At 38.3% G+C, this 27688-nt stretch overlaps 1 protein-coding gene across 3 annotated transcripts; it reads right to left on the bottom strand.

Moving 5' to 3' along the window:
- Nucleotides 1–1168: 1168 nt before the first annotated feature.
- PGM2 (phosphoglucomutase 2) lies at nt 1169–22429 on the bottom strand. 3 transcript variants are annotated; one of them, XR_007904896.1, is made up of 15 exons: nt 22275–22429; nt 17465–17632; nt 16463–16569; nt 16031–16115; nt 14903–14986; nt 13902–14095; nt 13307–13496; nt 12517–12614; nt 9890–10070; nt 9683–9776; nt 8462–8591; nt 5742–5931; nt 5004–5137; nt 2632–4235; nt 1169–2224 (listed from the first exon to the last, which is right to left on the bottom strand). XR_007904896.1 is itself a non-coding variant. In XM_051790004.1 (15 exons), the coding sequence occupies exons 3-15, from the start codon at nt 17549–17551 to the stop codon at nt 4133–4135; spliced, it is 1677 nt and encodes a 558-aa protein (XP_051645964.1). In that variant the 5' UTR covers nt 17552–17632; nt 21693–21763; nt 22275–22389; the 3' UTR covers nt 2621–4132. The 3 variants fall into 3 exon arrangements, 2 of the variants coding, with proteins under 2 accessions (XP_051645964.1, XP_051645963.1); XM_051790004.1 differs by lacking the exon at nt 1169–2224 and adding an exon at nt 21693–21763 and having other exon boundaries at nt 2621–4235; nt 22275–22389; XM_051790003.1 differs by lacking the exon at nt 1169–2224 and having other exon boundaries at nt 2621–4235.
- Nucleotides 22430–27688: the final 5259 nt, after the last annotated feature.

Here is a 27688-nt window from a genome sequence, read left to right as displayed (position 1 = left end):
TCAGAGTTCAGGTTGCTCCATAGTTGGGCAGCAGCTGAGCAGTAACATTTTTGGATCGTGAATTTGAATGCAGGCACTTACACTGAGCTTCAGTTGCATTGCAAGCCTCTGTGCTTTTCCCTCTGGATAACCCATAATGATGAATTTCTATTGCTGTTATATAAAACAGTCTTTTTTTTGTGACTTCTTTCATGTAAATCTGTTTAGTACCTTAATATGGGCTACTAATTGTTTTGCAGTGCCTTGACTTAAGTGAACTCTGGAGGAAGTTCTAAATTCTTATGCAATTACATTGTATCTCCACATGCTATTTATATATAGACCCTGATATTTCATAAAATTTGCATAACTGTTACTATAGCATGTTTGCCTACTGCATATGCTATAGGAATGCATGCCAGTGACATTAATTAGCGATTATCTTTGTAGACAAGAGGCTTTCTATGATCACTGATAATGAATAAAGAGTCAAGAAAGAGTTGAGCTACAATTACAGATACTGCCTGCTGCTGTCTCTGTGTTTTTGAGCATTTCAGATTTCATGATTAATCCCATCTCCCCTTCGTTCCCATAAATACATTTGAAAATTACTTACCCCGATTGTGTGAGTATTTTAAGCTTTTCCTGCTGTTTGGAAGCTGCTGTTGCTATGCCATCATCTATATTACAGTTTATTTAGGTGGGTGTTAAGATACAACTGGAGAGTTTAATAGGCTCATCTCACTGTACACAGTGTTCTGATGGTGCGTGTCCTCATTTCAGTTACTGGCCAATTGCTATACTAAAGAGTAATGCTGGCTTCCACTTGGAAGTGGAGCAGAAATACTATCCTTGATGAATGTGTGTCTTATATAGTGCAAATAAGTACTGGGAAAGAAAGCAATTCAGCTTAATTATCTTTGATTAGTTTTATACCTGTGGGCAGAGAACAATTTCATTAGTGATTATTTTTATTTACAATTAATTTTTAGATTTATGTACGGCATCCAGATGTCTTCAGCCACAGAGTCCTAAATGTCCCCAAACTATGTTGTAAGGACTTAAGCTGGTGGTTAACAGATGTTAATTTAATATCATTTTAATGTTGCTATTCACAGAGACTGTTAATCAAGGATATAGGATTTGCTTATTGGTCATGTGTCAGAATAAACCCCACAACCACTGGAACTTTGAAGAGCAATAGTGAGGATGAAACTTTATTTACAGAAACTTTGTAGGTGAATTAACAAATTTAAGCACATACTTGAACAGTAGGAAAATAATTGCTTATATAATAAATCTTCTATAGTGAATTCCAGTTATCCTTGTATGATTTGTTGTATATATTGCAAAATTCTCAAATAAATCCTTCTGCAACTCAATACTTGAATATTATACAATACTTTTGCATAAGATGCTGTGGATTAAGGAAGATTAAATATATTTACTCCAACTGTTTCATAAAGTTTACTGAATAAAATAAAATTCAAGGATGAAACTGGGACTAGTCATCATGGCTAGGCTTTGGGAAGGACTCTATCCTAACTGGGACTAGTAAACAGATCAATAACCTTCAAGTGAAGTCTGTCAGTCTATCTTAAAGCATTAGTATATTTTTGGGTTTTTTTTGGCAGTTTTGAGTACTGTGCTAATTCTTATCAGTCTTGCCCCCTAGCCCCATAGGCATGTTCCCCTATAGGATCAAATGTTTACAGCTGTCAGTAAAATATGTATCTTCATCTGTTATAAAAAACAGGCTTATTTTATGTGCTTTTGGTAACTTAGGGATGCACCTTTCTCTAGGAGTAGCCAGGTATCCCTTATATTTGAGTTCAGTCATTATAAGCATTCTTTATTCCAGTCATAGCAATTCTCATTTCTGGATAAAATACTAGTGCCTCTGCTCCCAGTTCAAGGCTGCTTATTCACAGATTACATTTGTCTGTTTTTTTAATACCTGTTTTAGGACTAATAATCTCTAACTGGGCTTTTTTATCTTACACAACAGCTTGGTGGAGGAATTAGACCACTTATTCTGACTTGCAATACTGACTTCTCTCTTTGTTAGGCTCTTACTGCCTTTGTTTTGATTCTCTATTTCAGTCCTAGATCCTCTTTCTCTGATGCAAGACAATGCTAGTAAAGACTCTAGTAACAACAAGTTTCATTTTGTAATTCTGTAGTTTGTCGTAATTGTTCAAGCAGCTTGATAAACCACTGTGAGTTTGGTTTTTTTTTGTCCCTCCTCCCCCCTGGCCTGAAGTTGTGAACTTCTGTTTGGAACAGAGCAGAGAGTGGAGCAAGGAAATGCCTTGACCTCTGAAGACAGAATGATAAAGATTGGGTTGTCATCCTGACTACCTCTGTACTGTTTCTGAGGATGCTCTAAAGCCATCTTAAGGATGTCTCAGCATACATCACCCCTTTGCAGGTCCTGCTGCCAGATTTCTAAGACACTTCAGAATTCTCCAAATGCATCCATTCAGTGTCCAGCATACAATCTCTCATAGACTGTTCTGGGATGGTTATGAAGGTCCTTCTATCTTGCCTTATACCATATTCATGGAGCAACTGCTCCATAAGATCTTCCATATAACCTAAAAAAAAGAAGGGTTCTCAGCCTAAAGACAATAAATCACAATTTTGCTGTACCAGTATCCAGTAGCGATAACCAATTTAGGGGATCATTTAGGTGGAAGATGAGAGAGATATGAAGAGGTTACCTCTAAAAGGTCTAAACAAGGAGAGTAGAGAAGACAGTGACAATAGGGGCAGCATCATCATCATGGCCCTACCGTGAACATGTTAACAGAACCAGCCAGGCAGCCACCCATTCATCCCACTGTGTCTCCCCCTCCTCCTCTGAACCTGGAGGCATGGACAGGCATGGACATTCAGTAGCATAGATGCTACTGGTAGCATCTACAGGTAGGTAGTGACAGACTGGTACCAGGTTGCAGTAACTGACTACCCAGACACCAAAAAGCCCATGGCCACCAGATAAAAATTGCTTGCTCCTTGAAGAACCAATTGCATCTGCATTTAGGGTGAAAGAGGTGATTCTTGAATATGAATGGCATATGCATTCCTCCCATCATGATGCTGAAATATTACTTCAGCTTTCCAAAAGGTTGCCTTGCTGTACCCAGCTGCACAACTGCTGCAATCCTCAAGTTGTATTGAAAATAACAAGGATAGAGAATTTGACTTCTGAGAGGATAATAAAGCTTAGAATTTTTCCATGTATAAAAAGTATGTAAATGTTACACTGATACCCAAATCAAGTACTGAAAGTGCAGAAACCCCCTGTATCAAAGTCAACTGGCAACCTCCAGATAACCTTCTTGGGCTCTGCAAGTGCAGATGAAAACATGCAATAAAATGGAAACTTCTGTTCTAAACTAGACACGCAGAGTTATGCACTAAGTCGTGGTGGCAAACAGTATGCCAGGCTCCAAAACTGGGGTATGCATTGAAATCATTATGCTTAGTTCAGAGAGGCAACAGAAGGGTGCTGTATGTAGATATACTATCTTAATAAGTATATGGTATTAAAAGGTAGTTTAGTACACTTAGTATATCTAGCCCGAGATATGATATATAGTCAACAGCAGATATTTATTCAGCAAATTTGCTGAGTTTCTTGTTTATTTGGGCCAACATCCTCAAGAAGGATCACTACCTCTGAAACATCTGCCCCAAGTTTGTCAAGGTCTCACCACAAGCTTTCAGTACTTCCTGTTAACAAAAGAACTTGCTTTGCAAATCTAAACCTGGACAAAGTTGCAGTGTTATCAGATTATATACACACAAAAGAAATGAAAGTCCCCACAAAACAGGCTATGTTTCAGAAATTAGAATATTACTTATAATATTTAATTAAAACAAGTTTTGATTGAAATACATTTGCAGTCAACTTCTAGCTCGTAAAGCTTTTAGTTCAACTGATTGGGTGTTTTTGGTCCTTTAAGGGTAAAGGTACTTTCCTTCCAAAATAAGATACTAGATCCAAAAGTACCCAAAATAACTCTTAATAAAAGCAGAATTCTTTTTAGTCTGAGCTCTCAGCTGTTTGGTCCTAAAAATCCTTAATATCTTAAATAATGCACTTCTAATGCTGCAAAAACCAATTAAGGTACTAAACTTGGCTATTTTACTCAGTCTTTCGTTGAAGTTTATTTTTTTCTGGTTGAAAGAAGTGTTTTTCAAGAGCGTTGACCAGTTCATCTAGTTCCTTCTTCAGCTGCTCAACATCACTGGGAAAAAAACAAAACACACAGACATGGAAAACAGTGTCACAAGTGGAGAAGCTAAAAAGCACATTTTCAGTCCGAGGAATTTTTAAGCCTGTTGCATTGTTTTAGACAAATATTTTCTATTAATGCTAAAAGTATATAGACTTGATCTCTTATGGTAATGCACTGATGTTTGCTTCCAACTGATGTGGGTGAACACTATGGAGAACAAACCCACAATACAATCTAAAGTAGAACAGGCAATTGGAGTTCAGAAGATCTTCTATTACTAAATGTATATGATTAGAAGTGTAACTTTTATACTTGTAACAGTATATTTAGATGAATTTTCTTCTATGAGAAAGTGTTATTTTCATTATGCAAGTTAATTACTTATCTTTAAGACTACATGATTCCAAGACTATCAGTCAAGGCTACAATTACTAAACACAAAATGGTTTGAAATATATTAGAACACTGTATATGGTTATATAATTTTAAAGCAACCATGTGTGTGAAAAGAGGGTGAAAATATTTACTTTCATTTAAGGCAGGATGGTTTTCCTGATATTATTTTTACTGAATGTGAAAGTGAGTTCAAAGGAATTTCAGTGACAACACAAATGCATCAACAAATTTTGCAGACTTGAAGCTTTATACAAATAAATTCACTAAAATAATGACTTCAGTAATATTATTTGATTGTGGAAAGCCCCTGTTCCACTAAAACAATACCAAAAATCCACACAGCCTCTATTACACCAAATTTACTGCTGTAAGTGACCATACCTGTTTCCAGGAGGTGCACAAAGTTCAGAATAGTATTTGATCTTTGGTTCTGTCCCACTGGTTCTCATTGTGGCCACTCCTCCATTAGCAAAAGTGAATGTTATCATTTGGCTACTTTTACTAGTAGGAAGTATCTAGAAATATTAAGAATATTTATTTTAGAAGCTTGGAAAGAGACTATCTATAAACCCATGATATGTTACATCATATAACAAAAAGATCAGCGCAAATTAAGTTTAGTTCCGTTTTCTTCATCATTGTGGTCTTGAGCCTTGTGCTCTACACAGAATCTGGTAGCAGTACATCACTGCTAGGTAGCTCAATTCAAGTCTAGTCAACATTTTTACTGTGAATAGAAATTGCTCTGTGATGGCATTTCCCAGGAGGAAAAGAAACAGAGGTTGTGGAAAACTAAAGAATCCAAAGCCTCATCTCAGTAGACAGTTTAACTTACACCCAAAAGATGATAATGCAAAATTGCTGTAGCAAGACAGCAAGATCCTCCTATCACCCTTTACAGGTTGTCATCTTGGAGAGAAAAACCACCACAAAACCAAACAAAAAACCCCAACACCACCCCCACTTCATTTCCTCTCACCAGGGAAAACAATCATCCCCAATCTGTTATTTTATGACTCAGTATGTAAAATAATGTTCAGAGCGTTTCTCCATAGAATTTTTTATGTATGTGTATATACATACCCATATGATTTATATGTAATTTAGAAAGATACTTACAGCCTTTTGATCTGGCTGGCTGCTGTCATACCCAGTAGTTAGATCCCTTATTCCGGAAACTTTAAATCTACCGCAAGATTTTGGGTATGTGTTTTTTCCATCAAAATTCCTAAGGTTGTCAAAAAGCTGTTGAATAACTTTAGGATCGTGGCAGATGAAATATGAAGTTTTGGTAATATGGAAGCCATATCTGTGAAGATACAATATTCATGAATTAAAGAAGCAATGTTTTTCTTGCAGGTGTACACCAAACTCATTATATAACCTTCCATAAAGCAAGACTCTATGCTCATGGTCAACCAACTGTAGCATCAGTTCACCACCTTACAGTTTTAAGGCCTCAACAGTTTAATTGTCCTATTTTACATACTTTAAAGAAAGTTCTGTGCAGATGCCTTTTCCTATTAATGATTAAAACTGAGAAAGTTAACTGCAAAATCAGAAAAAAAGATACCATTATTGCCTTGAAGAGCTCTAACAACCATAGGAAGAGATTACATCTAAATAGCTTCTTTGACTGGATTTCAGCTAACCTTTTCTAAGTAAAACAAATTTTAGGCTGTTTTTTCCAATCACACTTCAATAAAGTGTTTCTAACAAAACTGAACTGTTCTGAACATTGCCTCTTTACCTTACCTGTCTGATGCCAGGTAATGTGATGCAGAATCTGCATCACAGACAACTGACCTGCTAAAACTGACTTTTCAAAACAGCATGTTGTTGAAAAACATAAAAGCTTCAACTGGTTGTTTAAGTGAGCTCTTGCTACAGGTCAAGACTTGATAAAGATCCTTGGTGCCAGTGAAAATCTGAAGGGCAGAATCTTTCATTAGTACTGGGATGTTCACTCTAGAAACCCGAAAGACTCCTTAAATAGGGTCATGTTTATACCTAAATGGACATCTTGAAGGTTAGTAGTAGTTAAATCAGTCTTGAGAATTCAGCAAGGGAATTAACAAAACCTATCTTGTAACTGAAAAAAGTGATAAGCCAACTAGGACCGTGTCCTTTTCCTGATCTGCATTTACTTCTTTGAGAACAGATCCCCATTCTATATTTTCAAAATGCAGAGTAGAGTTTCTTCTGCTTCAACAGCAACTCACAAAGAAAATCTGACAATGAATAAAGTAGTAAGAAGTAGAAAACTACCAACTCCATACTAGCCACAAACAAATTAAAATCACACAGAAAACAATCCCCCCAAAAAACAAGAATTTTCCTTCCAGTTCTAGTTATCAAGCATCAATTTAACAGTGCAGATCCCTATATCTGCAGCTTTTCCACAAAGAGTGACTATGTGCAGTGACATCTTACAGACCGCTTCTATGCTAAAGAAGCTTTGACTTTTAGAGTCCTCTTCAGTGGCTATGTACACACCAGCACTGTGGCACAGCTCAATTCCACCCAGTTAAATATTCTGAGGGCAACCTGAAGCAGGTGTTTACTGAATTAGGATATTAAAAATATAACAAAAAAGCCCAAGCTGGAGAAGGATAATTCTTTGAACATGAACTTCCAGCTACTAGTAATAAAGGGAATTCTCATGTCAGATGCTATATTTGCAGTTCTAAGCATGAATTCCTCTTCCATGCTTTTATATTACCGTTTCTTAAACCCACCTAAACTTCTGCTATCTACAATAGCTGATAAATCCCACAATTTATTTATGCAGCGTAAGCAAGTCATTGCCACTTGATTTCTTCTTAAAGAGTGGACCAAAGGAGCATGGCTGATGCTGTACGCAAATGAGAACTCTAAGGATTGGTAGAACAAGCAGCAGCAAAGCTGGAGTTTTCCACAAGTCTCTTTGCAGGTTCCACCCCTCCTTTGTTACTGTCTGAGAGACATGAAGAAGTGGACAGTATCAGCTAGTCTGTGCTGCTCCCTCCTTTACAACAAACAACCCAAAACCTCCACAAAATCCACTCCCTGCCCTATGAAAGCCAGTAGCCATCTTTGCTATTATTTCTTTGAACACATTAAACAAGAACAAAAGAAAAGTAGTGCCTCATATTAAAGGCTCTCAGAGGGGATACCCAGCTGTAAATAGCCAAGAGTTATGGCCAGTCACAGCATTTCTAAATAACCAGCTCAGATCTCAGTAATCAGAAACAACCAAAATCCAACAACATGAACTATCCATCAAAAAAAGACAGAATAATATCATAAAAAGCCTAAATTTAGAGCCAACTAGAATTAATTTAATCACAAGTAGCCCTGCAAGGACAAAAGCAAGCTGGCTTCTATGAGTAGCATAAATATGCCAGAGCTTAGACCCATTCTGCCATCAACATTTTTGTGCATCTGGTTCATTTAAGTAGCAAGAAGTACTATGGTCTCTACAACACAGCAATACTGCTGGCCAAAAACCTGCCCAATCTTCTGTAAAAAGACACAGAATTTCCCAAAAGGGAAAAACCTTTTGGACAAGCAAATAAAAGCAAGCCAAAAATCTCATTAACTAATAGGGAACTAGTAAGGGAGTATTATTATTTTTAACATATCTTAAAATGACACAAAGTCATAAACATATTCTTGCCCATGAGGCAGGAGCACTTTCTGGAAGACTACTATTAGCACAGAATTGTGTTAATAGTACAATAACACACATTTTAATTCTTCATATATGAGAGGGTGCTACTGAGTCCCTATTAAACCCAGCATGTGAAATGAAGAAATCTGAAGATTAAAGCTCACATCACAATTATAATTGAACTCACTCATCATAGACAGCTTTCAGCTGCTGAGTCAAAGACAAATTCCTGGTTGCCAAAAAGCTAGCCATCTCCGCAGTTATAACGGCAGCACTGACACCATCTTTGTCCAGAACAGCAGGACAGCACATATATCCTAAACAAAAAACATTATATATAACATTTTGACATATTTTGACACAATTTTAAAATTAAATAAGATATAATGACAGGGGTGCGGTGGTTAATCAAACCAACATTTTTTAAAGGACAAATGCACATTACCATAGTACAGACATTTTAGAGTTAAAACGAAAATAGAAAAATTTTATCTTCTAATCAGTGTTAATTTTGATAAGCAAGGTATATAATGGAATTTCAAGACAGATGTTTGCATCATATCAGTGCCAGATGCTCCCAAGTACTTATGGAGCTCTCCTGAAAGAGAAATGCCACACTGCAGGAATGATGCAAGTATTTTGTCTCAAATGTGATTCCCCTACATGGTACTGTAAGGTAACAATGATAATGATCTGTGAAATTAATCACATTTTCTCTGGTTTTCAGGTATTGAGATACTTAAGAAATAGCTTGACAATTTCCTGCTCACAAATTCATAGCTTTTGTTCATGGCTTTCATTCATGGCTTTCCAGTTTACAAATATAATTTAAGGGAATTTTTACTTTATTTTATTCACATTTAAACTTAGCTTAAAACTATCAGGTAAACAAACAAATTCAACTCTGAAAAATGCAGTTTCTTTTTTTAAATAGCTTATGCATAATTTGCAGTCCAAGTCTACACAGTCATGCTACTTAAGATACATACACTTAGCTCACATCAAACTTTGTGCTAAGCAGAGATACAAAGGATTAAAACCAGTATTATCAATCAGCCAAATGGATGATTATCTGTTACTCACTGGAAATACACCCATTATGTTGAGGGCACCCTTATGTTGCCATCTTTACCTTTTTTTTAAAAAAAAAAACTTGTTCCTTCTTTACGGTGGGGGTAACAGAGCACCAGCACAGGTTGCCCAGAGAGGTTGTGGAGTCTCCTTCCCTGGAGGTATTCAAGAACCATCAGGACATAAGCCAGGGGACCCTGCTTGAGCAGGGAGGTTGGACCACATGACCTCCAGCAATCCCTTCCAACCTCATCCATTCTGTGATTCTGTCACTTTTTGCAGTAGTTCTACTTTCACCATTTCGCAGGACATGAAAACATAATATCCTGTTTCTTACCTATAGCCTCCTCAAATGCAAAAAGAACAGCTTTTCCCTGGTCCATGAGCTGTTTGGCACGGTTGCCCATCCACTTGAAACCTGTCAGTGTTTCCTGCAGCAGTGAGGAGAAATAGAAGGCATTAAAAAGCAATGTTTTAAAAAGATGTGACACTGTGTAAGAAAACAAATTAAAGAACATGGAACAATATGTAATATGTTGCTTACCTCAAAGTGAAAACCTTCCTTTAATGCAATCGCTCTCAGAATTTTGGAAGAAACAGTACTGGATAACATGTAGACATCTTTAATGGCACGAGTATCCCTATTGTTATTTTTCCAGCACGTGAAGATCCACCAGCCTAAAAGAGCTCCCAGCTCATTTCCAGAAAACACTTTCCATTCACCACTAGAGAGGAAAAAAATAATAGAAAATACATGATTTCAAAGGATAATACTGGAGGGAAAAAAAAATTGGTTCTTCTACACATCAATATTAACAAATAAACCACTGCCTCTGAATTCCAAGTAACAGTAACAAGATAGTGAATGTTAATTGTGAACAAACAAAAAAATTCCTCCCTCCCCCCCAAACATTCTGAAATGGTTACCTTCCTCCTCCATCATATGTACAAACTTTTGAGCTTATCCAAAGATGAAACAGTGATATTTCCAGCATATTTTAAGTAAAACAAAAATATTCCGCAGAAAAATTATAGATCAGTGATTAAGACAAGCACAAAGATACAAAAATACAATTCTCAAGTAGTCAGTATTTTAGTCGACCCCATGACAAATACTTTTTATTTAATCCCAAATACATAAATTGGTCACTGAGAAGATTGGAAAAAAAACCTCAAATGGGTAAAAAAAGATTAATATGGATGTGTTGCTAGAACATAAAAAAACCTCAAGAAAAAAGGAAAAGACAAATGTGAAAATTGTCCAAAAATTCTCAGTCATAAAAGGGGACAAATACACTACCAAACAGACAAAATCAAGACCTACAGAAACAGTACCTGTTGTGAAAGAGAAGTAGATTCAGTCTCCTGCATTTATTGATGCCAACATGCACAAAGCAATGCACAGCGGCAACTTAGTGTAAGAGCGCTGAGAGAGTGTGCTCTAGCAGGAGTTTCTGTCAAAGAAGAAGTACAGATACTGTAGAAGCCTATATTAATATTTGATTAGTGTATGAACAGCTACAGCAGGAGTCTGAGAGGACACAGGACTGAAAGTTAGGAGACAACTTAAGACTGACTAAACAACGAGCACATAGGTAGGAGAATGAGAGCACCGTGCTCTCACTGGTGATAAATATGATAAACTAACACCTCTCTCTTCAATCTTCTGATAGCTCTAAGTTTTTAGACAAAAATCAGGAGTGATTTTGCATTCTTGCTTTAACCTATCATAACTAGCACAAACTGAAGCTTTTTTATGCCTTTTCCTCAATGCTGAATTGCCAACTGGGGCTGGCACAGACCAAAACCATTAAAATAAGGATATCTTAGCTGATACTGCCCAAGATACTGCAGAAAGTGCCAACTAGCTCATTCTTCTGAAGACAGAGAAGCCTCCTTAGTTCATGGTGTGAGGTTAATAAGTTTAAAAGTACCTCAAAACCCCAAAGAAAACCCTGCCATCTTTGAAGCTGCTACAAAACAGAAAGAGATTATCTGGTGAGTAAAACAACTACTTGCACTGCCTCCTTTTAATGGGTTTTTGGAATTTGTCTAACTGATACAGATTCAACTGCTTGCATCATCCACAATCACTGAGGACATCTAGCAGGTGCCCATCTCATCCCTTGGGTACCAAAGACTGTTGCCATAATTTTATATCCCTCTTCTGGCTCTTATGCACAGGGAATTTATATATACTATTTCTCCTTCTGCCCTAGCAAAAGATTTTTTTTCTGCTCCTCTCTGAGCTGGAAACCTTGAAGTACTTTTATTAAAGATTTATGGTTTCTAACTGCTCAGATTAGTTTCTGCTCTATCAAGGTAGATGCAGGAGAAACACCACTATTTGTAGAAATTATACCAAGTGCAGAACTTCAGCTTGTTCTCATTCATCACATATAACCACAATACAGAAATGCAAACCATTGTAAAAGTACAGGATATCAGGAGGCATGAAATAAGGGGATGGCCATATTGAGTCAGAACTATAGATTACACTCCATGAATATGGTTAAGCAAGTTTACCTTTTGTGATCCCATTCTTTGATAGGGTATACACAGAAAAATAATCCATGTATAGTTGGTTCTTGAAGGGTAGAGTACAAATAACTACACTGAGAAGTACTAAACAGTGACAAACCTTAAGGTGAAATTCAGGTATGTAACATTATGGAAAGAAGTGGGGAACTGAGCAAGAGAGGCACAAATCATCTAATGATTAGTAAAATGACTGGCTTAACAGCATTTGAGAAAGAAGGAACTCATACTAAAGAACAGAGATTATCAGAGAACTATAAGGATTCTCCTGAATATACAAGTTATTATTTAATAAACAGTATGAAAGAATGCTCATTAGCCTTATGTAAAAAGTTGTAACTGAAAAACTACCTTTAAAAAGATACAGCACAATCACAACAACTCACATGCTTCTGTGCATGCCTCAAGTACAGCAAATGTCAAGTATTTATTCAGGTTTCTGTACAGTGTCTAGTATTAATCCCTATTTCATGTCCTGCCCCCACTGTGGTCTGCTTTATACAGTCCTCTCACATTTCTGTTTTTTCAGTCCAAAAATGACTATTGTGACTATTCTTCCTTTGCAATACAGGTAGTAAGAATTTTCCAAATCAGTAAAAAATGTGAATGGCTTGCACTTCTTTATTACCATACCTCTCTTGTTTCTCTGCCACAGCAAGTCGATCAGCATCAGGATCATTTGCTAAAATGATTCTTGCCCCATCTTTTTCAGCCAAAGCAAAAGACAATGTCTGGAAAAGTGGTAAGCAAGACCAGATAAGCATTAATATTCCCAAATAATATTTTCACTTTCATTATAGGTTTTAAATAATTTTCCCAATTTATTTAATCTCACCCAAAATCATTATGTGTCTCTGAAAAAACCTAAAAACTTCTAGCCTGGCAGCAGTAGACCACAATCAAGATATTTAACTTTACCTATATCATTGTAATTCTGTAGTTTGAACTAAAAGCTACTTAGATTCAGCGGGATCCTTCAATAACAAAGTGTAGCGAAAGTAGTAGCAGAAATTCTAACAACCTGTCAGGACTTCTCCTGCCCCCTCCTGGTGTTGTGTCAGAAATTAGTCCTTGTATTTCAGATGTAAATTGTACAAATCTTTCAAAACCAACTGAGAAGATTATTTTTTTATTTTATTTTTTTTAAAATTAATTATCACTTTGTTCTGTGTGCAGATGCTGCCCATTCTGTTAAGAGTACAGAACAAAGTAGTTGAAAGTTATACCTAATTACTACCTGACTGGTTCAAATAGTTGTATCAATGAAAGGATACTAGCTAACTCTTCATTAAATGTAAGGCTATGAAAACGTTAGAAACAAAATAGAACCTTCAACCAATATCTATAGCTGTGACTTCTGACAAAAAGGAAAGATATTGAAAGACTTTGCAACTAATTATAAAAAAACCCACAACCTATTTACCAGAACACCTTTTCCTTCTTCAGGATTTGGATACTTCACTGTGGGAAAGTCTGGATCAGGATCTTTCTGCTCCGGAACAGCAAAAGGAGGGCTAAGGTCAAATGCCTTGAAGGCCAACTGCACAAATTTATGACCCACGCCATGCACAGAAGTATGAACAAATTTCAGGTTTGTTTCCTTGTTTATATTCCTGAAATAAAACAGGTTAACAGTAAACTTGGATATGGAAGAATGTTCTGCACAAAACTGACTATATTCAGGAACAGATACAACTCGGTATTCTGTATCATAGGAGACATTTAATTCCAATTCTGAAAAAGCACCACAATTTCTCACATAGCCCCAGCTTTCTAGTAATTCTGACTTTGGTTTTTTTCACTTACTTTGCTGGGTTAGACGTCTGCCAGGCCAGCAGATGGCACTGGCTTGCCACAGCATCACAGCTGCCAGTGCTACCACAAAAGATGACAAGAAGGCACAGGCAGAACTGGGTCATGGCAGGATTGTGGCCAGTCTCATTTCCACCAATTTAAACTGCCCTGCTGACATACTAGATGGAATACTCTGCATTCTTAAAGGAATTAACACCAGTCACCTGTAAAAGCACTGTTTCTGTATGTCTTTGAAATACTCCTTATTGACCGTGGCGTATGGATCATGAAGTAGCGGGCTGCTGTCAATCAGTTTGTCATCCCAAACCTGAGGCCATGGTTCTTGATTCTCCTCAATAGCCTGAGAAATTCCCTTGTCGTGAGGGGAAATGATCTGAGCACCATTCTCCCAGTAAACCTAAATAATAAATAGGGTGAGTATTTGATCATTAATATTATAAGATAGTTTTGTTACTCTTTTTGTTGGTTAAAGTGCACTACATTCAGTAGAGTGTTACAATAAATTAGGCTTAGGTATACCCAGAATATTCCCCTGTTCATATTCTCAGTGTTTCTTCTCCCGTCCCATTTTTGTTCTATAAAAAAAGCTGTTTTATTTTATCTAAAGATCTATAATAAAATCCAAAACAAGAGCCAGTCATTTACTGAGAAAAATTCCATTTTTGTATTTTGGAAACAGTTTGTATATGACTAGCCCAGATATGGAATGACTGGTGGACAGGTAATTCAGATATGTTTTTTTCAGTGGAAAGCAGATTTCTTTCATAGAAAAAACACCGATAACTGTATCACTTAGCAAAAGAAAAATATACTACAAAAATTAATGGAATTTATTTAAAATGTTTTGTACAAGCAACTCATTAGGCTTTACATATTTTGAATTTTCTGGGTTTGTAAAACTATGGAGACCTTTTAAATTCATGAACTAGAGAAATAATTAATGCTTTTGAAAAGGAGCCAATCTTTTAAAGTGTTCCAAAGTATATAATAGCATTACCTCCTGGTTTCTAGAGCAAAGATTTTAATTATGGTATTAGTATAATATGCCACTAGCTTTAAATAAATACACCTATAAGAGATCAGACTAGCAATTAATTTAGTCTATACCATGATAGGAACTATATACAATAGCATTAGTCTCTCTACATGAAAAAAAAAAAAAAAAGGTTTGAAAAGAGCCAGAAAGCAGATCACATAGGGATACCTTGTAACCATTGTCTTGTTTTGGATTATGGGAAGCTGTAACCATAATTCCAGCACAAAGCTTCAGATGAGTTACTGTATATGGCTGTAAAAAGAGAAAGTTATCTGAAGTGGAATGTGCAACTTACTATATAATATTATTTATTCTCATGCATACATAATACTTCCATACTTCTGAATGAAAAGAAAACCGGGATGTAATTCTACACACTGACTTCCTAAAACAAAAGCTAAGTAGTGCTTGCTCCACTAACCCCACGTGGCACAACTTTAGTCCTTGCTTTTTCTTGTGCATTTTTCCATTTATATGCTCTTAGTATTGTTTCAGATGCTTTGTGAATTTCTAGAGCAGCGTATTTATAGAAGGAAGCCAAATGCATGTGTTGCCTGCTGTAGAATGTCTTGTGGTACCCAAAGTCTTAGGGGGTGCCAAGTCAGCTGGGGTAATGACAGAAGTCCACGGGGGGCAGAGAACTACAACTCAAGCAGTCTCATCCATACTATCTTCTGAGAGCAGCCTGTGGAGCAACTAACTCCATCGTCATTCAGAAGAGAATTTTGGAGAGAGCTCTTATAAACTAGCCCAAAACAGATGGAGTGAATTAAAAATAAAGCATTATTTGTGACTACAGGTTCAATGTATGTTTACTCCTGGCTCTTTATTTAATAGTGAAATGCAATCAACTGCAGTTCTTGCAACACTGCTTTAAACTGCACTATGAAGAATTTGACCCTAAATCTGCAATAATCACAAAACTAAATTTGTGTGTATGTTTCAGACTTCAGACTCCACAGCAATCTAGAAACAATGAGATGCCTCCTACAAGACAAGTCTGCCGGAAAGCAGGAATGAATAGAAATGCATCCCACTGTCACCGACATTCCACATTCTCCTTTCTCTTGCTATGGATGTTGTAAACTAAACATAGCTAAATAAGCACAAGACTAACTGCAAGAAGAACTTAAAAAGTAAAAAGTGGTTTATCTAGTTATTCTTACTGTAAGTAATGCAAACTACCTGACAGGATTTATGTGTATATAAAGAAGATATATAGCTTTCTTAGCTTCAGGGGGAAAATCTGGTTCAAACTACTACAAGTATATAAAAAGATATAATAGGAAAACCTACCACAAAGGGAGTTGGTATTATATCAGAGAAGAGATAAACTGGAACTCCTTGACTGATGAAGGTATTGGCAGCAAGTCTTGCAAACCTAAACAGGAAGAAAAGATGCCTAGGGAATATATTCATCTTCTCACCGATTAGTGACCTAGAATTCACAGCTTTCCCTCCCACACCCATCCAATTAAAAATTCCAAAACCCGACAACAAACAAAACTACACATCAAATATATCTCAGTTATTACACAGACCCATTTTAAATGTGTTCCCTCACTGTTCTCAATAGACAAAGCACAACTCTTAAGGACTGCTTTGGCATTACCAGAATATTGTAAATACCTTAATTCACTCTACAGAAAGAAAATACAGTTGGAGTAGATATAAAACCATAATGGATCACATAAGGCATCTACAAAATACTGAAAACCTGAAAAGTACCTTTTGCTACTACCTCCGCTGGAAAGATGAGCACGAGCATCAAACCCAATCACAACTCCTCTCTTTTTCAGGTCACTGAAATTCTTCTCAAGGTATCTGCAAAATCCCTGAAAACAACATCAAATCTACCTCATTAACCCAATCTTAATAATTAATTTATCATTGCATTAAGGTGATTGCTAAGATGCTGATGTCTTAGAAAGGTGAGTGAACACAGCATCTCACTGAACTGCTCTGGGATTCAGCTTGTCCATGACCAATAAACATAAAGAAATATCAGAAACCTTCAAATCAATATTGCAAACCTGGACAGCATTAAAGTACTTTTCAAAATATCAGAAGCAGCTCCAAAAAGGAACAGACAACATGATTAGTCTGAATTGCAAATTTTGAAAAGTGATTTATCTGTCTTAAGTCTCACATGAAGAAGAGAACAACTGGCCAGTGTTGTCATTTTTCAACCAAATCTCACTCTTAATAACGACACATGTTTAGGACATGATACATCACCATGCCAGGCTGCAGTAATTTAAGGTTCTGGGTTTTTTTAAGCTCTTCCCAAGTAGATCTACTTTAGGATCTATGTACATATATACAGCTTCACTGCCTTTATGTAAATTTATGTCCAACACACACAAAGCTTAGCCAAATTTTGGTTACCTTTGGGGTTTTTTTGTAGTTGTTACATCAGTACTGTTACACTTGAGCTTAACTACAGCCCTGTATAAATTAAATTGCAAATTAAATACGGAAAATAACTTTTAATGGTTTAATAGTTTCTCTCTGCTTGTTTTCAGAAATCAGCACTCACTTAATAATTACCAATTAAATTACTTCTGAAAACCAGAAGAATAGTAAAAAAACTTGCACAAATAAATAGTTGTATTTACAGTAAAAAAACTGTAAAAAACTTGTAGAATACTGGTTTTGCTTGTCATTAATGAGAGCTCTTCCATTTGTATATACAACCAGTTAAGTGAGATAAAGCGCTGGACACAATACCTGGGTTGTCTGGATAATAGTCAAGTCGTTCATGTGGGAAATCCCTGCTCCCATGGCAGCTCTGAGCCCTGCTGTGCCGAACTCCATTCGTGAGCCAAAGTATTTCTGCAGTTCTCCAGCATTTCCTTCTGCAAGCAGTTGCTTCACGATTGCATAAGTTTTTGGATTCTGTAGATACAAAATCCGTATATTCTAAAAAAGGTTTTGTTTGTCTGTCTTAACAGAATTGGCTTTCTGTCCTGGTCTCTGTATGGGGTTATTTCAGTATCAAAACATGGCACACCACCTCAAGAATACCAGAACTCCTGCTACATCTTCTTAAAATTAAATCAGTACAACCTCAAGTATTACTTATTTTAGATTTATCTCCTTAAGTGAACATGCTGCCTTGACAGCAGTGTATATATCACATTTTGGGATGTTAAAAGATTTCCAAGATGTCTGTTTTAATGTTTTCTGTTTTTACAAACAAAACAAACAAAAAGAATGCACTTTTACAGTTCTGAAAATTTTTGTCATCACAACACAAGAACTCTTCTAAACATTTAGGAAAGTAGGTTAAGCTGATTATTAAGAAATATTTGTTACTTCCATAGCACTATATGTAGAGTTCGAAAAAAATAAAATCATAACCTTGTCCCAAGACTAGCTAACACCAGGGGCAGCAGCAAAACTAAGCAGACTGGTCAGAAGATAAAGATGACAATTTCCAACATATTTGCAGGTAATGTTTGGGATGAAAGCCTAGCATCTGCAGCCAAATTCTTAAACAAAATTACTCCAGGGTGGCAACGAAAGGGCTGTGTCAGACAGCTTGTGAACAGTGAGGAGTTTCTAACTTTCACTGCTTTTCTTGGTATATTGCTTCTATATACTCTATACCGCTACCAACTCTCTTTGTTTCCAGACTTAGGGAATTAGTCAAGTCCTGTGTGCTCCAACTTCTCAATCTTAATAACATGAGATTTGTGAACTTCAGTATTTGATTTCTTGAGAACTGATGAGCCAAGAGGACAATGGCACACTCCTGGCAACAGGGTTATCTGGAGAGGGGGCAGGTCAGTCACTGCATGAGTACACACACTTTACACTGGATTATAATTTCTTATACAAAGATTATAATTTCCAAAGGGACACAAGCTTTGATTTCTAGGCAATCAAATGGCCTCATAAAAGTCACAGACTTTACTATATCCTGGATGACCTAGGTACGCTTACAGCATGGGAAGGCATATTATCCCAGGCAAAAAGAAAAAAAACCCCAAATGCTGAAACTTATATTTTCTGCAGCTTCAGAAAATACTGCAGAACACACACAGTAGTAGGCATGTGAGCGAGCTTGCATATAAAGGTGTAAGCATTCTTCACATCAAACCGAGACCAGAGTCAGGATGTTCTAATCACTGACCTGTGCACCCCTGCTGCAGGACAAACAACATAGTTTAAATAAACACTTAAAAAGCTAAAGAGCCTTTGGTGCTAATGAGCAAACTACTTAATGAAGAATAAGCTAAATAATAATAAAAAAAATAATCTAGTTTCTTGAGTACAATAAGCAATTAGGTAGCCCAGAATTACTGATTTCCAGTTTAAGAATTAGGAATTTACCAGTCCAAGAATGTTGTAATTGATGACTGCCTTGTAGAAGGCTCAACATCATTATTATTACTGAGTAATTATATTCCATAAGAATAAATACAATTCTATGTTATTATATAGGGCAGCATAACCATTCTGAGTTTAGGCTGTTTACAAATTGACCTCAATTTTTTGCTGCAACATCAGGCCTATGTTGAATAGGTAAGGCCTGAATGACACAGTTTGCACCAGGCTTTGTACACTGCCTAGTCACCTTTTTATTCCCCTGTATGAGCTTTGTGCACGAGTCATCTCCGCATTGAAATGAGCGTCTCTTTAAGTAGATACTGCACATGTTTGTATAGATGTTTGACAGACTAAAAGTTGCAATGCCAATACAGAAGGACACCACGAACATCCTGCAGCCCTCACAGCCAAAGAGGTTTTTGTTTGTTGTTGTTAGAGGAATTTCCCAGGTTTGATATCTGCTGTGCAGCTAGAGGGTCCTCCAGTTTTTTAAGTCTGTTTAAATGATTGTACATGTCCTGGTGGCTGCCTGAGTCTTAAGATCTTGTTTCAGTCCATATCATTTGATAGAGAAAACTTGATAGCATTAATTTAGTTGTTTGGGTTGTTTCCCCCTCCCTGCCTCCACCCCCCACCAAGTCATGGTAAAAACCCAGCCCAAGTCTGTTCAATATAGCAGAAGGATTTTTCCAGAGTTACTGTTATAATTGTTTATGGCTATATTCTCCTAAGAATATGCCTATTTTTTTTTGTGGAAAATGTTATGATGCCATTATATACAGCTAAGTAAAAAAATAAACTTAGTTTTGGCTTTTTCTTCTGCTTAAACAAACTCTTCACAGCATCTCTACTAAAGAAGGATCAAATTGTATCTGAAGGATAAAGTGCTGGTTTCTCCTTTCTTATTGGTTCTCTCTGGTTACAGTTTTTCTACTCTGAGATTACATGAGATGTGAGTATAGGAATACCAATTTCTGTGATACAGTGGCAGGTGATTTAATATTGAGTTAATATCCACTAGTGCAATTAGCTTGAACATCACCTGGAAACACTTGAGTTATTTACTTTAATCTACACTACAGGAAGGCCCAAAGAGGTATCATCAGCACAGGAGTCCTCACAAGGTTTTAGAGTAGAGGGAAAACTTCTGACTAAACAGATTTTATATTTACTAAAACTAGAAACTACCTTCTATTAATAATTTTATGATTGATAATAAAAAAACGAACAATATGCTACTACTGTAATGAATACAGTGATGAAAACAGCCTGGTAACAAGCACAGTAATTATCACTTAGGTAGAAACTTCCTCTTAGGGCAGTAGGACTGCTGTCAGCCATAAGGGCTTGCTCTTGCAAACTATTATTTTGTAAGAAACATGTTGCTTATCATCATTAAATATTAACCTATCTCTGCATGTCAAAAAGGAATCTTTTTTTTATATCAGAGTAAATGGACAAGGGTTATACCTGATTCTTTTGTTGCTCAATACAAACATGTAACAGGTCCCTGAGAAATTAAAATACCTCATCATTTTTGAGCAATCAGCAATGGGTATTACAAATGGGTCAATTATTACCAAGTCAAAGATGCAAGTGTTAACAAAGGGCTAACCTTTCAAAAGTAAAGATTCTGTAATGGACACTGCATTAGATTTCCAGAGGGCTTAACAAAATAATCAGAATAACCAGTTGAAAAGATAGAAATATACCTAGTGTTAATCAGGGAAGTTATGCAAATAAGATGCCTTTTGAAATCACACTGCTTTCTCAAAATAAAATTAAATTAGGGGGGAAAAAAGACACAAAAGCTTATTGTCATTTGATGTGATACATTATCCATTCTGAAAGGAGGACTGGTTTGGCACAGCACTATCATCAATAAAACCAGAGCTGGCTAACTGATAGCTAAACAGTTAAATGACCTTTAATGAAGAATCGCAACAAGCTTGAGGTACTTCTAATGATGTCCTTTAGAACCTATAAAGAATACTAAATAAAGAATTATAATATGTTTTCACTGATAATCTTGAAATAAGCAGAAAATGCCTTACCAGACAAGTATGTGAACTGCACAAAGCTCTGGAGCATTGTACAGTGCTGAGTCCAAGGCAGACACTTAAGTGACTGAAGTGGGGCAATGGCCAGTGTGTTCCAATACAGCCAAAATAACAAATTTTATGAATAGGGCCATAAAAGATGCAAATTAAACATACCAGCAGAGGCCTGCATCTGAGTGGGAACTGCAGCAGCAAGCCACGACGTGAGCATCTCCAGAACACCACTATAGCAAGATATTCCGATAGATATGTGGAAAATATAAATTATTTTACTTCTGCATATAGCGCTGTCAAGGCCAAAACTGCAGACAAAGATAAGTCTTAACAGAAGGGAAATAACATGTGCTAAAGTATTCCCAAGCAATAGCAAAAAAAGGGAGAAAAACCATGAAACCAGATAATATTGAAGATTCAGGAGTTATTTCATTAACAGTGAGAATCACTAAGCACTGGATAACACCTGAAAAAAGAGGATGGACAAATTCTGCATTTCCTAGTGCTTCTGAAGCAAGCCCACATGTCTTTTGGAATCAATATTTTAATTAACAAAAATTTGGACGTACCAGGAGGTTTTTAACACGGACCACACTGCAATGTCTGCTGGCCTTTAATAATTTAAGTTTATCAGCTGCCCCTGCAATAGAAGCGGTTCGGATCAACACAGGCCCTTTCGGAAAAGACATTCAGTACAGCTGACAGCCAGTCAGAGGGACGATACTGAAAGACCAGCTGAGTGGGCTTCCAAATGGAAGCGGAGCTGCTGCGGCAGCTGACGGAGCCGCGGGGCCGGCCCCGCATCCTGACCTGCGCGGGTCCCGCATCCTGACCTGCGCGGGTCCCGCATCCTGACCTGCGCGGGTCCCGCATCCTGACCTGCGCCGGCCCCGCATCCTGACCTGCGCGGGTCCCGCATCCTGACCTGCGCGGGTCTCGCCGCGGCCCTCGCTGCGGAGCGGGAGCTGTGCAGGGAGAGCACCCCCGGTCAGAGAGCTCTGAGGGCAGAACGAAAGGAGCCAACAAGTGCCTTGACCGCACCCGGCACAACGCAACAGCCGGGAATCACCCCGGAGTGCCTCCTGACCCTTTTCCAGCCTGCGCCCCCATCGCCGCCCCCACGTGGAAGGGAAGCGCTCGCCGTCCCTTACCTTATCCCAGAGCAACCACTGCTCGGCCGCGCGGCGGAGCGCGGCATCCCCAGCAGAGCCCCGCGCTGCCATCCCGATCCCGATCCCAACGCCGCCCGAGCCGCCGCCGCTCCACTCCTTCCCTCTTCCGGAGCACCCGCTCCGCCCGCCGGGGCCGTGCCGGGCCGCCCCACCTCCGCCCCGCCCGCCTGCCCGGGCCCGGCCGGGTCAGGGTCGGGGGCAGCGCCGGGGCCGTGCCGGGCCGCCCCGCCCCGCTCGCCCGGGCCGTGGGTCAGAGCGGGGGATTTAATGATTTATCCGGTGAGCTGCGTCTCTGCATTTCTCCGGAACGCCCGGAGTGCGGCGAGCGGCTGCCCCGCCGCTGGCGGAGCTGCCTGGGGCAAGGGCAAGTGCCCCGCCACCGGGGCAGTCCCGAGCGGCTGCGGAGCGGCCCCTCGCCCCGGCCTCGCACCGCGCGGGGCCGAGCGGGAACGATCCCAAATAACGGCGGGAACGCTGCGGTGAACTGCCCAGCCGCCTCCTCCGCAGAGTGGCTGACTGAAGAAAATAATGCTGTTGTTAACTGTCAATTTTATGGACATTGGACTGAGGCTACTAAGATTCCTTTTTAAAGTCAGTATAAATGAGGGATGACCTGTGGAGAACTGTAATTTGGGATAAAGATTATAAGCAAAATACAAATACAGAGTAATCTACTTTACCTTTAAGCATTAGATGCACATGTGGTATCTTTATTTAATCTTTACTGTCTGCAATGTGATAGTATGGAAAGGACAAACAAAGGACCCAAAAAAGGGTTTTAGCCACATCTGGTTTGAAACTTAACAACATCCTTCCCATAATAAACATATGAATAAATTATATTCACTTGGAGGCCAAAAGGGAAACAGCCTGGAGTTCAGGTTTCAGCTTTCCTCCTCTGTTGTCCCATACACTCCAGAACAAGCTGGAATTCTGCACAAGCCAAGCAGCATTGCAGGGGGCCTATTACATGAATTTTTTTAGTGTTTGTCTCTAACTTCAGAACTTGATATTGCGTCTGCTTTTCATTGCCAAGCAGTCAACCATAGGAAGTTCTTTATGAAAGTCACGATTACAGTGCTCTACTTCTGCTTATTCGAGGCCTCACTCAGCAGCCTGTCCTTACATTACAGGCCCTTCGTAGAGCTTACCCAGATGAATCCTGGATGAGTCCTATTCAGTGCTGTGAGAAGCTGGCAAACTCGATTCCCACTTCTGGGGGCTAAAAATCCCATTCCTGAAAAGACCTTGTTCACTGTTTTACTCTGGAGTACAGGCCAAAGTGGGGGAAGATCCCTGGGTGTAGTGTAGACACAGAGTGTGTATTGCAGGCTGCTGAGTAATGCCAGGTCACTGTGAAGGGGGCACACAGGAGGAGCAGAGCAACTTTCTAATGGTGCCAAGTCCTGAATCTGAACTCCTGTGAGGGATATACCTATCCAGGTGCTTTCCAACAGTGTTTTAATGGGAGCAATTGGAGCATCCCTTTTGTCCCATGTTTAGAGGATGAGACGAATAAGGAAGAGGCTGTCCTCGTGGAAATGTCACTGAACTTGTGCCATGCTTCTCAAAAGCATGAGAGAAGTAACCACCCGCAGGACAAAAACTAATATTTGCGTATGTGAAGAATGATACAGCCACTAGGACACTGACTTTGCAAAGCACCGTGACAAGCATTACCATTGACTCAACTGAAGGAGCGGTGACAGGTTCATGGAACATATCTTCTTTCTCCTGAGCACCTGGGGTTCACTATAAATCAAACAGATTTTCTTTAGGATGGAGGAAAATGGTCATCAGGATCCATTAGAGTGTAGGCTCAGCTGTGTCACTGAAAAACTCTTTTGAATTGTGTAATGCCTTCTGGGACTGCTCTGAACAGACTGGCCAGAACCATGCAACTTGCAAAGTGCGACAGTCCTAAAAACTTCATGATCCAATGACACTAGAAGAGGCTGAAAAAGGAAGAATAGCCAACTGCTGCCTGCAGTTGCTCTTGTGATTAACATAATATTCCATGAAGCAATATAGTGTAAATTACTTCAAAATACCAGATAATGTAATAATTAGATCCTTCCTAATGATTCTTTCAGAAAGGGAATTTCCAAGAAAGAATTTGAAAACCAACCAAGTATTTCATGGGAAGCCCTAGATACTGAGTTGTATTTGGTTGACTACACCCCCATAATCAGGTAAAACTGAGACATAAAGGATGGAGGGTTTTTGTCCTTTTTTTTCTTTTTTTTTTTTTTCTCCAGCTGTTACCAAACCCAGCCGAAGTTGACAAAATAACTATTAAAAAACCCAACAAATAAACCAAGTAAATTTGATGACTTTATACTCTTTCTGGGATTTTCAAATACTGTGTCTAATTTTAAATGAATCTTCTTCAAAATGTGTGGAAACACATTAGCATTAAATTCCAATTAATGTTAGCATTTTGGAGTGGGATACTTTGTGGGATACCTAAAGCATCTCTCTCTGCCTACACTTACTGGTGCAAAAAGTTTCAGATGAATAATGAATGTTGTAACTCAGGCTCAATGTGGCCGCATCTGCACAGGCTTTTCACACCATGTATGAACTAAATGGTGTTTGCTTGTTAACTGTGTTAGCTTTAGCTGTAACACCACAGTATTAAATTTCTTCATTTAACTTGCAGATGGGAAGAGCAATGAGTGTATCATCAATGGTGCTCATCAATATCTTCAGTCAAGTTCTGAATTTTATATTATGGGGTTTTTTTCAAGGGCTTGGTTCAGCTTTGAGAGAACTGATTTGTGTCTGTCTGTAGTGGTTAAATATTGTATCATTTCTTCTCAAAGCATGACAGTCCCTAAACAGGCCTGCTCTCTGAAATAGAAAAAACAATAACAACAACAAAAGTACTGTAAAGCTCAAAAATTACTCATGGCTGTAAGTCAGCCACAACACAGGATATCTTTGGACCCTGTCATACTGTTCAAGTTGTATTTCATGGAGCAACTGCTATGTTGGGTACAGTGTTTTCTCTTTTAGCGAAAAAACCTGTTAAGACAGTCTTATTTGTAAGACAGAAGACTACAGTTTGCAACCTTTTGGATACTTTTAACCCCACAAATCTTCTGCTGATACAGCAGATGTTACTACTACAGATTGCTCTCTAAGAGCAAAATAACTGCAATTTCAACTCAGTCTAAGGTCACAAACAAGATCATTCCCAAGTCAAAACAGCATGTAATATCTGTAATTGTCAATAAACATGGAAATTTGAAAAACTATATATTTGGTGCTACTTTTCTGGCTGATGATAGAGGTTTATCTAATATATCTGTTATGTATTTTTTGGTTGTCACTGGGCTGTAAGGTGCAAGAAAGGCTATTTGGTGCCCTTGGTAAAATATTTCTTTGTTCCAGCTTTAACACTGAGGAGTGTCATCACTGGAAGGAAATCTAAGGAAGGAAATATAAGGAAGAAAAGGGAAACTGTCCAATGTTTTTTCTTCTTCTGATGGGTGCTTAACAAGGTGTGAGCAAGGTTTTGCACTGCCTGTCACATGCAGCTAACCTGCCATAGGAGTGAGGGCACTGCAAACCTAAGAGAGGACACAAGCAGTTAATGGTTCAATGAAGACATATTTTTCCCTTTTTGTTAGTGCCCATACACCAATTTGTGAGATCCATGTTTCAGTTAACACCTGAAATACAGATAGCAACAGACAGTTAGAAATATGAGCAATGCATTGCATTTTCAATGCATCATATAAGTTTAGCATTAACTGTTAGCATAAGTAATTAAATATTACTTATGGATCTTCGGGTAATAAATGAATTTGCTGTGTGACAGAACAAAAGTCACATTTATTAAGGAAGCTGTTGTAAGCTGATGTGATCTGCCAAAGAGCCAACAAAATTCTGAATCTGGTGAAGTCGTAGACTAGTTGGTCTTAACTATGTTGCAGAAACTTCATAGGCATCGTAAAAAGACATTTCCTAGGGAACTTTTCGATAGAGCATATTATTTTGTACATGGGAAACAACAGGAGAGATTTCCAGTTAACTGTTATCAATAAGGATTTTTTAAAAATCCTGTTATCTACAACTGTAGGTTGTACAGAGGGATTTTACTAAAGTATATAAATACATGAAGGGAGGATGCAAAGGAGCCAGGCTCTTTTCACTAGTGCAGGACAAGAAGAAACAGGCATAAACTGAAACACAGGAGGTTCCAGGTGAACATTAAGAAATACTATTTCATTGTAAGGGTGACTGAGCACTGGCACAGGTTACTTAGGGAGGTTGTGGAGTCTTCATCCTTAAAAGCCATCTGGACGGTTCTGGACAAGTGGCTCTTGAGCAGGGAGGTTGGACTAAATGACCTCCAGTGGTCTCCTCCAACCTCAACCATTCTATGATTCTGTGATACATGAGATGTTGTATGTTCTGGCAAGGAATGTAATTTTTTTTTTTCATTGCTGACTTCCATATTACTGTGATAGAGCTGTAGAGAAAATTTGTGAAATACTAGCAGAAAGTGAGTACCACAACCAGTGATATTTTCCTGTTATATATTCAGATATTTCCCAAATCTTCATTCGCGAATTCTAGCCATGATTCAGATATTACATTTTAACTCTTTTACCCAGTTCCCCCATGCATTTAGTTAATGATCATTCTCTATTTGCAGCCAACTGGGACATAACAACTACTATTTGTGGTACTACAGAAATTAAAAAAAAGTAGGACTAAGGATTATAGGGTATTACTGATAACAAGTTAAAGTTAGCTGTAGGTTCTCAGAGCTTAAAGTGCATACTTCTCTTAGCTCTGCTACTTTGAGCAGTCTGAAAATTTAAAAGTATTTTATTAGTTTCCAATTTTATCACTAGCTTGAAATACTAGTAGGGGGCAGGAGAGAGGACAGCTTGGATTCTACAGCAGAGATTGGATGGGAAACTGTGGTGCACATTGCACATTTCCAAAAGCACATGTAGCCCTCAGAAGAGGATGTTTTCTTAAACAAAGCACTGTTCTTGTAATCTGATGCGGGGTGGGGGGAGGGCAAGCAGGGGAAGAAAAGGAAGGATGTGGTGGATATTGTATTGCTGGCTTGAATTTTAGTATTTCTTCTCCAATTCTGTCGTCTACAAGCTAATCCAAGGATGTGTCAGGATATTTTACATTTCCTCTTGGAAATTTTTTCTCCATTGTTTCTTGTAAGCTTTTTGTTCACAGCTGAAAGTCTTTTCTAATTTCCACTGTTTGGCATAAACTCCTGACCTCTGGTAGGCCGGCAGATGTCAGATCCTGTGGCAGCATAACTACTAAACCGTGCTTTTTCTGTCTTGTTCTAGGCAGCACCCAGTTTCCAGGTTCAAGGATGAATTAACTTATGTTTGCTCAACAGATAGGAC

The sequence above is a fragment of the Manacus candei genome, unplaced genomic scaffold, assembly GCF_025592945.1.
Source record: "Manacus candei isolate 608988 ecotype Guabito, Panama unplaced genomic scaffold, ASM2559294v1 h1tg000028l, whole genome shotgun sequence".
Taxonomy (NCBI): Eukaryota; Metazoa; Chordata; class Aves; order Passeriformes; family Pipridae; genus Manacus; species Manacus candei.
This window is presented reverse-complemented; position numbering and strand designations above follow the sequence as displayed.

Excerpts from the sequence above, each read along its gene's own strand:
- PGM2 (XM_051790003.1), bottom strand. The coding sequence starts at position 22,346 with ATGGCAGCGCGGGGCTCTGCTGGGGATGCCGCGCTCCGCCGCGCGGCC. Across the intron at positions 5,932-8,461 it reads CTGAAAGCTGTCTATGATGA|ATATGGCTTCCATATTACCA; the intron begins GTGAGTTCAATT and ends GTATCTTCACAG. Across the intron at positions 5,138-5,741 it reads GCCAGCCAGATCAAAAGGCT|ATACTTCCTACTAGTAAAAG; the intron begins GTAAGTATCTTT and ends TAATATTTCTAG.